The 16,519-nt window shown below is 36.1% G+C and overlaps 1 protein-coding gene across 1 annotated transcript in view; it reads right to left on the reverse strand.

Annotated features, from left to right (window-relative positions):
* The window catches only part of RYR2 (ryanodine receptor 2), a 537,153-nt gene that overhangs the window by 78,357 nt on the left and 442,277 nt on the right, over positions 1-16,519 (reverse strand). Inside the window, exons 79-80 of the mRNA XM_061190410.1 lie at positions 9,406-9,459; positions 8,106-8,129 (exon numbers count right to left, since the gene is read on the reverse strand). Of these exons, the coding sequence (XP_061046393.1) occupies positions 8,106-8,129; positions 9,406-9,459 (78 nt within the window). The remainder of the gene's footprint in view (positions 1-8,105; positions 8,130-9,405; positions 9,460-16,519) is intronic.

Raw genomic sequence — 16,519 nt, forward strand, 5'->3', positions numbered from 1 at the left:
AAACATTAACTGAGGACGTGTTAGAGTTTAAGCAAAATTGAAAGCTGATATGGATAAAAAGGTAGGCTTCAACTAAGTAGTGGACATATGATAACAGATCTCCCCAGTCCCCTCCCAAAGAATAAAAGAAGCAAGGTGCCTTTATATTTTGTATTCTCTGGTGGTAACAAACGATACTGCATGGTACTGCTAGAGCAATGGCTAGAGTTTGTTCTTTTCCACTTAAACTACCACTGAAAACATACAGAAGGAAATCAAAATAAAATATAAAGGCACAGCAAGTTCAAGACTGGTAGGATCATTCACTTGAGCTATCCAGTTCGCTGGAGAATTGAGACGGAACCAAGCAGTATAAGTTGCAGAATGAAAGTTGCATAGAGCCCTATGACAGCGCGTCCATCAAATGGCGTGGTAGAGAAGCTTAGTCAATGGGACATGAAACAGTCAATTAGTATCATGTCCATAAACACAACGGCCAAAACATATATGACCTAAGAGCAGGAAGAGCTGCAGCAGAGGTAGCCAGAGTGACAGCTTTGCTGCCATAAACTTTCCATCCAAAGTACGGAAAACAGACACTGGAAGATGGAAGAGGTTTAAAAAATGAAGGCTTGCTAGTTACAGAATATGAAAAAGAACATAAACTAAAAGGAGGGGGGTAAAAGAAATGGGCTCAAACAAATGAAAAAAGAAACCTTTAAATCAAAAGCAACCAACACAGACATTTATGCTGTTACCAGAGAGTTCTCGCCGAGGCTGGCAAATTTGTCTCTTAAATCTTTGATAATATCGTGCTGCGAAAACAAAATTGATCAGGGTTTTTTTTCACACTATAGTTACAGCTCCTGTGGTTAAATTTTTATTTTTTCTTAAATTATGTGATAGGCCTAAATGGAAGCAGAAAAAAGAAAAAAAAAAAAAAAAAAGGCAGCTTTGCTTTATATGTAGCCATGCTAACATCTAAATGGTTTGCCTTCATGTTTAAACCTCTTCCTGTGAAGTCAAAAACAAAACGAAAACAAAACCACACAGACACACAAAACTATATTGTCATTACAACAGAGTTTCAGAAAAACTGAAAGAAGACCCTTTCGTCTGCTCTTCAGGTGCTATTTAAAATTAGTGAGCAACATTTGATTCTTCCTTTTAGACCCAACAATCTTTGACTTTCCTCCCGTTGCCAGAGCTATTTCTGGAACTTTTACTTCCTAGCTTAACCAACTCCCTTCGTGAAAGAGCTTTCCAGTAAAACTGATAAGAAATTACTGTCTTAAGGAACTGCACTATTATTTTCATCAACTAAAGAGGCAAGGGAGTTAGAAAGAATGATTCTTCTATTGACTCAATACAACATATAAAGATAGTCATCAGGAAATCCAAAGAAGATGGAAGATGGCAGCATGCCATATATTCTTGAGGAAAAACAAATACAGAAACCCTTCGCCATTTGTGCTCCAGAAGTAGGGAGGCCAGCTCAAAGATCTGCCAGAACGACCTGCACAATAGATTCTAAGGTCCCAGTATCCTCTTCAGTAACTGAAATCACTCATGATGGATAGACCTCAGGAGGACCAAGAAACACAGGATATCAAATTGCCTTCTTTACAAAGTAAACTCCCTGAGCAAAGATCATGCTAATTTTCCTTATATAACATCTAAATTTCAAGAATAATATTTCGGGGGAGATGATAAGAAACATTTGAAGAAAAAATATCGAGCAAAAAAACACACTCTGATCTAGAGGCAGGAAAATCATATTTCATAAAGAGGGATCAGGTCGACCACTCTTGAATTTCTGTGTTGGAAGCTCTCTCTTCAAGAACATCTTTAATGTTATTTCTTTTTGTACTCTGTTGTCCCCTTTGAAAACTGCTTCTGGGTATATAATTTAATCTTTCATTGGAAATTTTATCATGACATAAAAAAGTAAAACTTTAAAAGTGAAACTAGAAAGTTTTCAGGCAATAAAATGATGGATTATGTGGAAAGAAAAAAATTCTTTCATTTCAAATTTACTGCAGATTAGCTTTTCTAAGCAAATTGGAGATAGATCTTTTAAAAGTATCTTATTCAGGGAAATAGCACCTTGAAAGTACTTTTTAAAGGACCTTTTTAAAAGTAGGGTTCCTCGTCCCGCCGCACTCCAAATTCCGCTTGAATTGCTGAAGGGTCTTAAATATAACACTATACCTTCAACATGTAGTTTAGTCCTTAAATTATTCCAAGGTTACAAAGGGAAAAATGCTTCAGGAATTGTTGCTTCTCCTAAACAAGAAGATTGCCTCAGTATTTTATTGATATAGTAAACTTTTACATTTATATGATTTTATGTAGACTCCTGGAAACCTTGGAATCACTAGTCCTGACAACCTGCAGCAAATTAGCAAGACTCTGTGGCATGGGTTTCTGGATTAATCACATTCTTGGAAGGCTCTACTTTGTGTCCCTAAATGCTTTTCATCCCTCAACACTTTTTTTTCTTCATCTAACTGTATTATGTATGATTGTGTGATATTTTAAATACCAAATGAGGAAAAGGTAGAGACACATATACATGTACAGAAGCTAGACATTATTTTCTATAAATCATTTTCATTGTGACATTCCTATACTAAAAAAGCATGCAGTTTATTTTCTTTTTCACCCCTTCACAAAAGATCAGAAGAAAAGTAACGAAAATTTGCAAGCTTCTGATCAGTATTTATGCACTTAGAAGAGTTATGAAATTGCCCTGAAAAATGAACTTACTCAAAAACAGCAAATCAGACAGTTTTAAAGGTGGATATTACCCCTGAGAACATCCAGTTCAAAGCTTTCAGTCCAAAGATGAAAAGGCTGAGGTACAGGGTAATTAAATGTGACCTGCTGAAGGTCACCTGGTTAGCACCCAGATGGGAACTCAGGTCTCCTGCCTTGGGAGGTTCTGTGCTCATTATGCTAAAAGATTTCCTCTCATTGGGCTTCTCTGACTTGATTTTAGTAAGGAAGTGAAATTGATTAAATGTAATGATAATAGCAAATACTTATAGAGTTTGTTACGTGATAGGCAATGTTCTGAGTGGATTATATACATTAACTAGTTTAATCCTCATCACAATCCTATGCAGTAGAGACCTTAATTAGTCCCATTTTATAGATAGGATAATTGAGGCTTAAGATCATACAGCCATATGGTGGAGCTGGGATTCAAACACAGGTGGTCTATTCGAGTGTCTCTGCTCTTAATGATTCTGCTGTATCCCATTTCCTGTAAATAATGTGGCCAAGCATAAGCTTCAACCGGGATTATTTTTTTTAATTTTTATTTTATATTGGAGTATAGTTGATTAACAATGTTGTGTTAGTTTCAGGTGTACAGCAAAGTGATTCAGTTATACACATACATGTATCTATTCTTTTACAAATTCTTTTCCCATTTAGGTTATTACAGATTATTGAGCAGAGCTCCCTGTGCTATACAGTACGTCCTTGTTGGTTATCTATTTTAAATATAGCAGTGTGTATATGTCAATCTCAACTGGGATTATTTTTAAAAACAATAGCACATGAAGTCAAATTATTGTGCATGTCAAAAATGCACAATTATATGTTTAAATATGTGTTGTCTACATACTCACATGCTATTTAGGTCTGCACGTTCATATGCATAAATTACCATACACAATATAGAGGACTGTGCTTTTTGGGAACTTTCCTTGTATCAGGACCAGTACTCCAGGCCACACTGAACCCCCTTCTCTCCAAGTCTTAGCGACTTGCCTTGCTTCTGAAGTACAGTGGCCCTAGAAGTGGCTTGCACCACTACTGTGCTTACGAAAGCTGGCTCTTATCACCACTACCATTGTCTAAGAAAACCACATGCTGATGGAAATGGAGAGACTGCAGTGCCTGGACTCTCGGCAGGCTGGACCCAAGCTGGCTCTGGCTTCCCCAAGGGTCACCTGGAAGAGCCGGTTAATATCAGCAGGAAGTATGAAGAAATTAACACTCTGTGACCAATAAGATAGGAGGTGGGACGAAACCAGCAGATAAAGTGCTCCTTGTTCCTATAGCCTCTCCAGGGGCATCCGACACAACCTAGCAACTAGCTGTATGGCTGGTTAGTTGTGGTTAGCTGGTCAGCTCAAGAATGCATTACTGTGTTCTCTCTGCTTCCCTGTGTCAGTTCTCGTTTTCCCTCACTCTTACTCCCCTGAGATTGTAACACCTGCAACCCCAGTAAAGTGTTAGCAAATAACCTCTTTGCTCTGTTTTCTAGGGAACATGGTCTAAGACAGGAGGGTATTACTGCAGATCAACAATTTCAGTATATAAAAATGCAGTTGGCAGATTGCAGCAATAAGCATGAGTATTGGAGAACACTGGCCATGAAAATTCCTTCCCCCTCTCCCCTCTATGATTCAACAGTATGACAAGCAACTCAACACTCTAGGGTCCATATTTTGACACCATAGAGCTTCCACAGTAGAAACTAAAGAAGTGTAAATTTTCTTGATAAAAGAGAATTGTTTCAATGTTTTATATATCCATAGCTTTATCGTCAATTTTTTAATATTCAATGGTTCTCTTTGGTAAGATTCAGGAAGCCCTGCTAATCTAAATTACTGTGTTCCTATGAACACAAGTAAATAAGCCCATTCAAAGATCAAATTATATAGCTACTGGAGAGGGAACATCTTATATAGCCAATTCATTCTTGTAGAATTACCAAAAAATTGAATTCTATTCAAATTTAGATCATTGGAGGGGCCAGACAAAAGTGCTTTTATCACTGTGTAGAGCTATATAACATCAATCCTTAAGACATTTTAGACCTAAATGGATTCTTTCACACCTAATGGTACATACTTTGGAATATGAGCTGGGTATTGGCCTGAGTACTTAGTGAGTATGATGTCATTTTAGTTATGCCTGAAGCCCATCTGGGAGACAATATAGGTTAGTCTCCTAAGTTTTTATGACAGAATATCAACTCTGTCACAGGCATATTTGGCATTTCAGACACAAGAAGTTCTCTTTAATCAATAGGATAGAATGAGCACCTCAGGGACTCATCAGAGAATTCATCTGTGAATTAGAAACTGGGCATTTGCCAAAGGATGATGCAACTTGCTTAATACTTGAGAAAGATGGTCTAGAAGGCGAGTTAATGGTCCATTCCTCTAGATTTACTTAAGCTTCACTGTCATTAATTTAGGTTTTTCCATAAGTAATAAATCTACATTAAAGTACTTGATTCAATGAAAGCATTTGTGTGGAATATTATCATCGAACGTTGCACCCTCAGATTTGAAAGAATGGCAGTAGGAGAAGCAACCATCAGAAGAATGTTGCTGTATGTTTTGCAAAATCATCATTTTAAAATGTGGTACCAAAGTTCTTTCTTGTTCTACGTGAGAAAAACCCATCGTGCTCAGAAAAGTCATTCGACTTGAAATATTACTCTTTGTTATTATTATTATTTGTTTTGGCTTATGAAAAGTTCAAAGCCGAATAAAGCAATCCGCTGTAGTAATTAACATTTTGGGTAACTGCTAAAACGTTTCTTCCCTTTCAATTAATATTGGCCTCTTTATAATATTTAACTGTCCTTTTTCATAGTTTTAATATTGAAGTAGTCTCAAGTCTAAAAAGGATTATATATAATTACTAACTAAATATGCAATTAAATTTTCAAATAAGTAGTTGTAGGTAAATATACATATAAATAGATGAATCTGGGAATTAAATTATCAACTTAAGTCAGGCAAGTTTTAACAGGATCATATCAGTAAAACATACATGTGATGGAAGAAGAAAAGAGCTGGTAAATACTAGGCATTTTAGCCTCCACTCCCTGTTTTCCATGTTTTTTGAGCTTTATTTACGTTACTCCTCATGGAAATTTTCTTTATAATGCTACCTTTTTATATCTACTTCTTTCTTCTTCTCAATATTCTTATAGATAATTTAAGTGGAAAGTACAGCAAATATTAATAATCAGCCAGTTATAGGGATAAAATTCAATTAGCACACTATGTTATTCCCAAATTTATTTAACATAATTTGTTTTAAGAATTACTGAAACTGCCAAGCGACCTTTCAAATTCATTATAACTTAAATGAAAAATTCCGCTATTTAGACTATACTAAATAATGTTAAACAACCAGACATCTCAATGTAAAAAGTCTGGTCCATTACTAAATTTATAAAGAGAAAGCAATAATCCAGTTGTCTAGTCAAATTTTTCAGTGGTGTTGCTGTCATCACAGGGCCAACCTCAGACAAAACCCTCTTTGCAGGTGATTGGTTCTCTGTCAGCTCTAAAAACATGGCCTCGTTCTTCAGCTTGGGAAGAGTTCATATTGTTTACTCACAGAGTGTGTATTTTGCAAATAGACTGTTCCACAGATTAGGCATAAATGATGAGTTATAGTATAGAAATCACACGGAGAGTCAGTCAAACATTGGTTAAGAAGTGAAAAGTCCCAAATCTCACCTATTGTGTTATGCGTGTATGTGGCACCACTGGCAACTCTAAAATCCTGTCTCATTCTGGGACAGTCACACCTGGTGGTCTCTATCTCCTTTTTTGGGGGATTAATTACCAGGCTTCACCATTATGTGAACTTCTCTCCCACCATCCTAAATCCAAGGCACGTAGCCCATTCTCCCAGGCGGGGCGCCATATGTCTCCTGATTTCTTGTTCTCAGTATGACCTGAATCCTACACTGTACAGGCTAAGATTCCACTATTAGTTACTCCCAGACTTCTTTTCTGAATAGGGAACCTTTGTAATGTCACCAAATGTGATCCTATTTACCAAATTTTATTTGCTTTTAGATCTCCCTGAAACTGCACTCCTCTTTCAAAGTAAAATGGTTTTCTTAACAAGCAATACTTTCTCATCCTGGCCTTCCTTACCCGCCCCCATTCCGTCTAAATCAATACTCTTGGGCATGAATTTCAGTGCTATCGTGAAACAAATCTTGGTGGATGTTAGAAGTCCCTTTATGTTTTCAACCCTCAACAAGTCACAGGAATTCTACCTGAGATCATTAGTGATAAAACTATAAAAATCCAGCAAATTAGGATCACGCCCATTATACCTACTGATTTAAACCCATAATCTATAATTAAGTGTTATGCCTATTATATACCATTAAATTATATCCATCTGATTAGAGCTAGACCTGATAACATCTGCATGAACTCAAAGTTTAAAATATGAGAACAATATAGTCCTCCAAATAGTGAGTTAAAAACATTATAATTTGTTCCTTCTAAGTAGATTCTTTATGACATTCTAAATTCACCTTAACAGAAAATATTTCACTTTTTAAAACAGAAGGCAAAAAAGAACGCTTTACACTTACAAACAGAAAAGTTTTCTCTCTTTTCTTTAACTAAAGTCATTATAGGTATTTTTTTCCTGGGATGTTTATGATCGATTTTCCGACTAAATAGTCTCATGAAAATAAAATGTTAGCTTAACAGGGTTCATATGAAAGGAGCATTTTTGTGATTTTAGACCAAAATGTTTTCTCTTAGCAAATTTTCCAGGTACTTAGCTCTTCAGAATATTCAGAGACAGAAAGAGTCATCTAGTTCTTCCCTATAAGGAAATGCTAAATTTACACTGAAATCATGGAGTATCCTCTCCAATTACCAGTTGAAGGTATTACTAGCACAATGGAAAAGAAGATTATTTCCAATCCCACCAGGAATGCCATATCTCATATCTCTTTTCCAGTAATAAGACTGGTATAAAAACCCTCAAGAGGGATGAGGCATGAAATGTTGCACTGAAAAGCCACCAGCTAAAATTTCATCACCGAAAGGGTGGACTCTTTCATCTCAGCAGAGTCCACAGCTCAAAGTCAACACAGAGGATAAAATTTCAAATTATGAGTCATTCAAATTGCAAGAAGAATAAAACCTGTGTCAAGGAAGGGCTACTGAAGAGACAAACTGCATTGGAGCTACAAACGTGGTAGAAAGATTGCAAGACTTTTTTTTTTTTTTTTTTACAAAAGAATCCAAGATGTTGGGTCTAACAAAGGTAAATGTCACAAGAAACTGAAACTCAGACCCAGACAAATACACACATATATATAGTTTTACCTTGCTGCGCTGGGATCCTGTGACCTTAAGGAAGGACGAGGACAAGAAGCAAAATAGCAATAAACAATTGCTCGGAAGACAACCGACAGACCATAAACGGTGTGCACTTCAGAAAAATAGTATTATCTGCTGCTCACAGCTCATTCTACTTTAGCTCGGTTTCTTATCAATGAAGATGGATTTGAGACTAGAAATACACATACATTAGAAAAGATTATAGTGTCATCCAGGAAATTAATCTTAAGGCATTTTTCTCAGCCAGCAATAGTTATGGGTCATTCTCAAATTAAGTTTGTTTTGGGATTTTTTTACACAATGACTTCAATGCAATGCTGCAGAGATGCTCACATCCCATTGTTCCTGAAAGGGGAACTACTCAGTATCTACTCCTCACCTACACTTTTTTTGTGGGTCCACTTTAATTAAAAACTTACAGCTGGCTACTAATATATTTCCAGACTTCTAGCTCAAAGCAGACATGTCAATTCGTAGCAGCAAAAAAAAAAAAAAAAAAAGGTCTAATCCATTTCCTTCCATTTAATTTCTTTTTGAAAATTCCAAAAAAAAAAAAAAAAAAAAAAAAAAGAACCAATAAATAAGGAGAGGGTAGTTAGCAACAGCTGGTCTTTCTTATAAGAAGCAAAAGTACAGCCTAAGCGAAGGGGGAAAATAATATTTACTTTCCCTTTGGCTAATGAATATTGAGCAGTATTTCGAATTATACGGAAATGTAAAATCTGAGAAGGTTTGAGGAAATAATCATAAAATAGAACACAGCCCTAGGAATATATGCAATCCTGCCTCATGCAAGCAAACTGCATTGTGTGCCACCATCTACATATGTACAGGGAATGAGTGACCTAATTGGGCAGAAGTCAAAAGAGGCTAAATCTTTAAGACTTCTTCGATTCAGAAAAAAACCGTCAAACCAAGGGTTTAATTAGAAACTTGATGTCATGTTGCTCTTCCATAAATATTTTTCTGCCACGTCTGTTGGAAATTTCAAATCACGTCATTCACTGAGATGAGAACAATTTAAAGCAACCTCATCTCTGAGGGCTCTCAGGAACACTCATTCTGAACATATGGGTTTTATTGGATTCTTTAACTAGTCTATGTTCCTTGATCTTAACTTCAGCAAATATTAGGACTCAGATTTGTCCATCCAGCTTCTGACATGCAGTTCCTCGACACAATAAGCTGCAATAAGCCATGAAGCAAGAAACATAAATGTCAGTTATAAGCTATGAAACAATGTTTCAACGTAGACAAAAAACAACTATAGAAAGATTCATCTTACTTCAAAACTCTTCACTTCCTCTTCCCCATCATCATCTTCCTCGTCATGACAACTCTAATACATGTAAAAAAAAATTTTGAAAAGGTCAACAGGATAAGAATATGTTGAGGCAGAAAACATAAAAGAATTTAGCACAGAATACTGAATCATTTGTGTTAGTTTATCATGAATATTGTTTAAATATATACATTATATATAATAAGCTTAGATGACATGATCGATGAATCTGTGGCCTAAAAGAAAACTATACTGTGCATATACAAAATTAAAATACTAAATTACCAATTTTATATATATCATGGAGATATTTACGAGGTCTGTATCATACTACACATACTACTTATTCATGCATTTTCCTTGTTCAAATCAAATTACAAGCCTTAAAAACAAGGATCATTGTTTTCTCCTTTTTTATGCTTCCATTACAATGTGTTAATACAGATACATTTAACAACTATGAATTAAAATTAAAAGAAAGCAGTGTCCATTACTTAAAGTGAATCTTGTCATCTTTTTTTTGTTGTTGTTAAGTTCATTTTTTATTGTATTTGGTCTAAAGGAGGAAAGTAAAATTCCAACTGCTACCAAGATTATTCTTTCACAGAAAAATGATAAAACAGACAATTTCATTATTTTGAGTTATTTTCCCAGCAATGGTAAAGGAGCTGTGCATGTATTCTTATCTAATTCCCACAGATGAAAATTTGCTTGCTAAGGAAGCAGAGCTGTTTGGTGGTTAGGAACATGGCCTGAGGATACAGAGTGCCTGGTTCAAATCCTGATGCTGCCATTTATGAGCTGTTTAGTCTAGGGCAAGTTCCTTTACCTCTCTGGGTCTCCGCTTCCTCATATTTAAAGTGGAAATAATAAAAAAAGTAACCAGGTTGCTGAGAGGATCACATGAATTAATATATGGAAATTGTTTGCCACTTAGGAACAAGTACCTGAAAAACAATAAGCTTTTAATAAATCTCAATTGCTATTATTATCATGGTTTGGTACTAGGAGTATCGTGTTGACCAAAGGAAGCAGGTCATCAGCCAATACCTATGCTAGGAAGAACCTAAAGCTCTTCCAAGTTAGATTACTGCAACCCTTCTAAGGATTTTTTATGGTTGGTAAACACTCAGTGTATCCATGAAGCTCATGGAAGAAGTGGTTAAATATAACTTACAAATCAGAAAAATACTTTTAACTCAATGATTCACAGTACTTTGAGTACAGACGTGAAGTAGAAATGGGAGCCAGGGTACAAAATGTGATCCTTCCACCAGACTCAATGATAAACGCTAAAAGGTTTGTTACATTCATTCATCCGACAAACATGTACTGAGCATCGCCCTTTCCATTTCATGAGAATGTGGACGTGGTTTGCAAAGGAGAAAATAAGGGGACACAGACCTGTGACAATTTCACTACATGAAAAAGTTGCTGAATAGTATGTTTCACCACAAAATCCAAGATGTTAATTATTCATTCAGAGTGCAGGAACTTTTCACCTATATGCTAATGTCACCTTGACTCCCGTGTCAACAGTTAACCAGGATTTTGAAAATAAATACGCATGAGAAGTTTAGCAAAACATATTTGGAAGGCAAATCTGTAACCCTCCATAAATAGTGTACGTATAATGTTGAATGCAGAGGAATTTTGGCTAAGCTGCTCCTTTACCTACATAATGCTTCCTTCACATGCATTATAAATGAGGAGTGAAACACAGGGATTTTATCAAGTAACAAGCATGATCACTATCTAATCAAATTAGAATACTAATACAAAATGTCTCTTAAGAATATAAAGTTACACATTTTCTGAAACACATCATCTCCTATATAAATTTCAGAAATACTGGGGAGGAACACGGTTTGAGTTGAAGAATACATTTAGAAAAGTTGGCATTTTGAGTTATAATGATATGCTTTCAAGCTATAAAATTCATATGATATGTTTGCTTTTATGTAAAGGAATTTAGAGCTCTAGCTGACAGATATAGATATATATACACACACATTTTTTTGGCCGCGTGGCATGTGGAATCTTAGTTCCCTGACCACAGATCAGACCCGTGCCCCCTGCAGTGGAAGTGCAGAGTCTTAACCACTGGACCGCCAGGGAAGTCTCTGACAGATATTTTTTACAAATAATTATTTTGAAACAAAATACCTTAAACTGTTTTTTAAAAATTTCCTAAGAAAATTTAGTGAGATTCTCTTCTAATAAAGTTAAAATTTTGATTTTAAAAAAACCTATTAAACCTGAAGCTATTTGGAGACCTATCTGACAAAATTCAATAAACCCATAAACCACTTTAAACTTGTCCTGATTGCCATGGGGCATGCTGGGACCACAAGAAAACTATAGCGGATGTCTAGCACTTTTTAATGTACTGAACAGAAACAGAGGGATTTACAGGCATAGCACACAACGTTTTTCAATAGCAAACTGCATCCACACAATATGTATGACAATGCTAAGTAAACAGTAGGTTCTATTAGATGGTCCTGCAACACAGGACTTAACTTTCTGGATCAAAATGATCAATTCTAGGCAAGGAAGAGTGATATCGTACTCCAGGAAGGAAAAAAGTGAATAAAACCCATTCATAAAGGGGCAGAAGCATGAAATAGAGAATTTAGAAGAAAGAAATTAGAGAAGACCAAAACAGAGGATACTTCAGACATTCAGATATCTGGATCAAAACTCAAAATTGGCAATAAGAATTCATAAAGCAGTAAATGGGGCACTTCACCTCGCCACTATCCGCTGGAAATTTCATTCTGCAAAACAAGTGTATGTCATACATTCTTCAGTTGCCTTTCTGACTGCATCACTCCTCAGAAGACAGAGGAAGCAAAAAGAAACTTTCAGGATGGATTTAAAACTAAGTTTTGGGTGAGATAGAAAAGAGAAATCTCATAAGAAAGTGATCCTGGTATTTTATAATTTTAACCAGCAAAGAATGAAACACTAGGTATAACTTAATGTGTACCTTTCAGTAAGTTATAAGAGAAAGAAGAGGAAACGTTTTCCTTAGCCAGAAACTCAAAAGAGTGAAAACATTATTGAGTGTTTAATTTATGACAGTATCATTCTAGATACTTCCACATGGTTATCTTATTTAAATTGGTAAAACCATTCCCTTAGAACAGAACAGCTTCAGACAGTCCAGAAGGGATGATGAGTAAAACAGAGATATTCTGAGAATCAAGCATGAGTGACCACGATGAGGACAAAAGGAAGGGGCAACAGCAAACCAACGTGGATGCACTGGAAAGTCTCTAAGATGTTCAGAAGAGGAGATATATATGATGTAAGGAAGGGGTTGGAAAGATAAGCAGGAAAAAAATGAACCTAAGGTTTAAAATAAAGTGTGGCTCGAAAAATACAAAGATGTAAAATGATTTTTTAACATACAGCCAAACACAAAGCAAGGAAAACAAGGAACAGAAAGTACCTGATTTACAGCAGAAACTGTAATAATAATAGAGAGAAAAGGCAGAACTACTCATCAGCTGTTTGCTTCAGACTTAACCACCAAAGAGAAGTGATTCTTAAATATGAAAGTTACCTAGCCAAGAGAAATGAACATTAAGACCCCAATGAAATGCTATATTACACCCACCTGGTTGACAAAAATTAATAAAACATAAAGTATCAAATATTGGAGAAGATGTGGATCATCAGAATCTCTCTTAAACATTGCAGGGAGGAATGTAATTTAATGCAATGACTTTGGAAAACAGTTTGGCATCTTCTCCTTAAGCTGAACATTCATATATCCTATGACCCTTGACTTCTGGACATGAATAAGAATAGGCATTTCAAGCCCTTTTTTCACATCAGCAAAAACATAGATTCAACACAAAAGGCTACCAACAAAAAAGTAAACGGATAAGCTACGGTGTAGTTGCACAATGGAATATAATAGTCAAATCAAATGATCTCCAGCACACACAAAAGTATAGATGAATCTTAGAAAACAATAGTAAGTAAAACAAGTAAGTACCAAAAGATTACATATAGCATACTGCCCTTTTAAAAGTTAAAACTAAAATCTCAAAAATACGTAATTATATATGTAACACACATGTATATATGTAATATATGTATTAATAAATTCATATAACTAATGAACACTATTATAAAAGGAAAGCAAGGTTATCCTGAACATGGGCTACAGGAGGATGATTTCCTTGTGTGGGGAGGCAGGGTATGGGTTAATGGAGAGGACCGTATGATTACAGGTAGGCTTATTATCAAGGTCTTAGCTTTTCTTGTGAGTGGTGAGTTTATGAGCAGTTACTACATTATTAGAAACTACTAAGTAACTACTTTGAATAAAAGGAGCCAATAATGTAATGGACCAATCATGAGGGTGTATCATGAATCCAGAGTTCTGATTAACACAATTCTGGGCTCCTATGGTTAAAAAAACAATGAAAACTGAAAACAAAAACCAACTAATATGTAAATGTTGCCTTCAAAAAGTCCTGCAAATGGAGAAGGAAGACATAAGTCTCTTGAACAGAGTTCAAGTGTCAAGATTCAAGGCAAAAATAATCATATGTGAACGTAAAATGACCACTGGTAAACTCTGAGAAACCATGAAGGCCAAGAGAAAGTTTCAGACTCCTGGGATGCTGACTGTCAAAGTGAAGAAAGGCAGCCTCCAAAAACTACTTACTAAAAAGTTTGGTATCAATCATCAAAACTAGCAACTTAGATAAACACACTTACGGGTTTGCGGTTAACATAAATGGAAAGAAATATTTAACACTGGATGAGAGAAATGAACTTTAAAAGTATTTTGGCCTTGGGACTTCCCTGGTGGCGCAGTGGTTAAGAATCTGCCTGCCAGTTCAGGGGACATGGGTTTGATCCCTGGTCCGGGAAGATCCCACATGCCGTGGAGCAACTAAGCCCATGCGCCACAACTACTGAGCCTGCGCTCTAGAGCCTGGGAGCCACAACAACCGAGCCTGCATGCCACAACTACCGAAGCCCACGCGCCTAGAGCCCGAGCTCCACAACAAGAGAAGCCACCGCAATGAGAAGCCCACCCACCGCAACGAAGAGTAGCCCCCGCTCGCCACAACTAGAGAGAAAGCCTGTGCGCAGCAACGAAGACCCAACAAAGCCAAAAATAAATAAATAAATAAATTTATTTATTTATTTAAAAAATTTTTTTGGCCTTGGATAATAGTCTAACTCTAATTAGAGAAATGATGACTTATACTTAACTAAAGAGTATATCAACTGCTAAAATACAGGTATGTGAGGTAAACCTCAAAAGAAATTCATAAATGACATGGAATTTAGGTGAATATGCAAGCTCTACATGTGACGAAAATGTAACCTGGCTGCCAAAAAACCAGTGAATTCTTACAATTTATTGTAAATATATAGAATTCCAAGGCAGAATAAGCGAGGATAAAGTCCCAACGTGCACTACACAGGTGAACTCACAGCCAGCACACTGTGTTCAAGTAATTTCTGGGGGGCACATCTTGATAAATGATTGAGAGAAGAATGAACTGAGTAATGAAAGCTTAGCATTCCTGGGATACATTAAACAATAAAAGGAACAAGATTAATTATGAAGGGAAAATCTTGAGAAAAAGCATCATTAAATATTTGATCACTTATCAAAAGAGATTAGATTTAACTTCAGGATACGACCAGGACAAATGCAGAGGCTGATTCTGCTCCAGTCACAAGGAAGAACTTGAACCATCAGGAATCTCCTACTCTCAAAACAGGAGCTTCTCCCTTTTGAGCCCACTTGTTCACTGCTTCTTCAACTGCGAGGACAACAGTCCACGGACTCCTTTACAATCTCCTTACTTATCAGCTCCTTCTTTCCTCATTTCCTTATTTATCCTAGTTAGAATCCAAGATCCAATGCCTCAGCCACTGTCATAGCGATATACAAAACCCCTGTGATCCCCTGTCCTTCGACAAGAGTCTGGCAAAAATCCTTATCCTTGACAAATCTAACCTCCTGCCTTCTCTGAATCTGCATTTGGTTCTGGGAACTGCTAGAGAAAAGCCACACAACCAGAAGACTGGTACTGTCCAAATTCATAAAAAACGACATCAATCAGGCTTTCCACACTGCCTGGGAATTCTGTTTTAGTTTCCAGTCAATACTCAGTCCCAATTTCCACAGAAGGAAATATCCTTCCTCTTTAATCTTTTAACCTAGTGTTTTTTTAATATTTATTTTATTGAAGTATAGTTGATTTACAATGTTGTGTTAGTTTCTGGTGTACAGCAAAGTGATTCAGGTATACATACATATAATAGTTTGCATCTTCTAATCCCAACCTCCAAATCCATCCCCTCCCACCCCCTTGGCAACCACAAGTCTGTTGTCTATGTTTGTTTTGTAGATAAGTTCTTTGTGTCATATTTTAGATTCCACATATAAGCAATACCATATGGTATTTCTCTCTTTCTGACTTACTTCACTTAGTATGATAATTTCTAGGTCCATCCATGTTGCTACAAATGGCCTTATTTCATTCTTTTTTATGGCTGAGGAGTTTTCCATTGCATATATATAGAATTCATATTCTTTAACCATTTGTCTGTCGATGGACATTTAGGTTGTTTTCATGTTTTTTAAACTGTGGATTTCAACCCATTAACTGGACATGAAATCTATTTAGTGAATCATGATCTCAAACAACTTTTTTATTTAAATAGAATAGAAAATATCAGACTGCACTGCTCATAGTACAAGTATAATTTCATGATGATTTTCTTTCAAGGTATCTGTTTTTGTTTCTATAAATATACTTGGTAAATGTATTTCTGACCGTGGGTTACGGTTTAAAAGAAAGCTGGAAAGCCACGACTTTTCTCTTATGCTCTGTAACCTGTCCTGCTGCCCTGCTCCCACCTACTCAAAGCCTCACTCCACAAATTATTCCCTTGTCTATTCTTTTGGGTCCTTCCCAGCAGAACAGAAGCATGTTCAAATCTATTTTGAAAAAGTAAAAAAAAAAAAAAGAGGCAAACAGGTAAAAATAATCCCCCTTCAACCTCACAATTCTATATAGATATTTATCACCCTCTACCTTTCTCCTCCTTCTCCGCCTTCTCTGTAAAG

The sequence above is a fragment of the Eubalaena glacialis genome, chromosome 1 (assembly GCF_028564815.1).
Source record: "Eubalaena glacialis isolate mEubGla1 chromosome 1, mEubGla1.1.hap2.+ XY, whole genome shotgun sequence".
In the NCBI taxonomy this organism is placed as follows: domain Eukaryota; kingdom Metazoa; phylum Chordata; class Mammalia; order Artiodactyla; family Balaenidae; genus Eubalaena; species Eubalaena glacialis.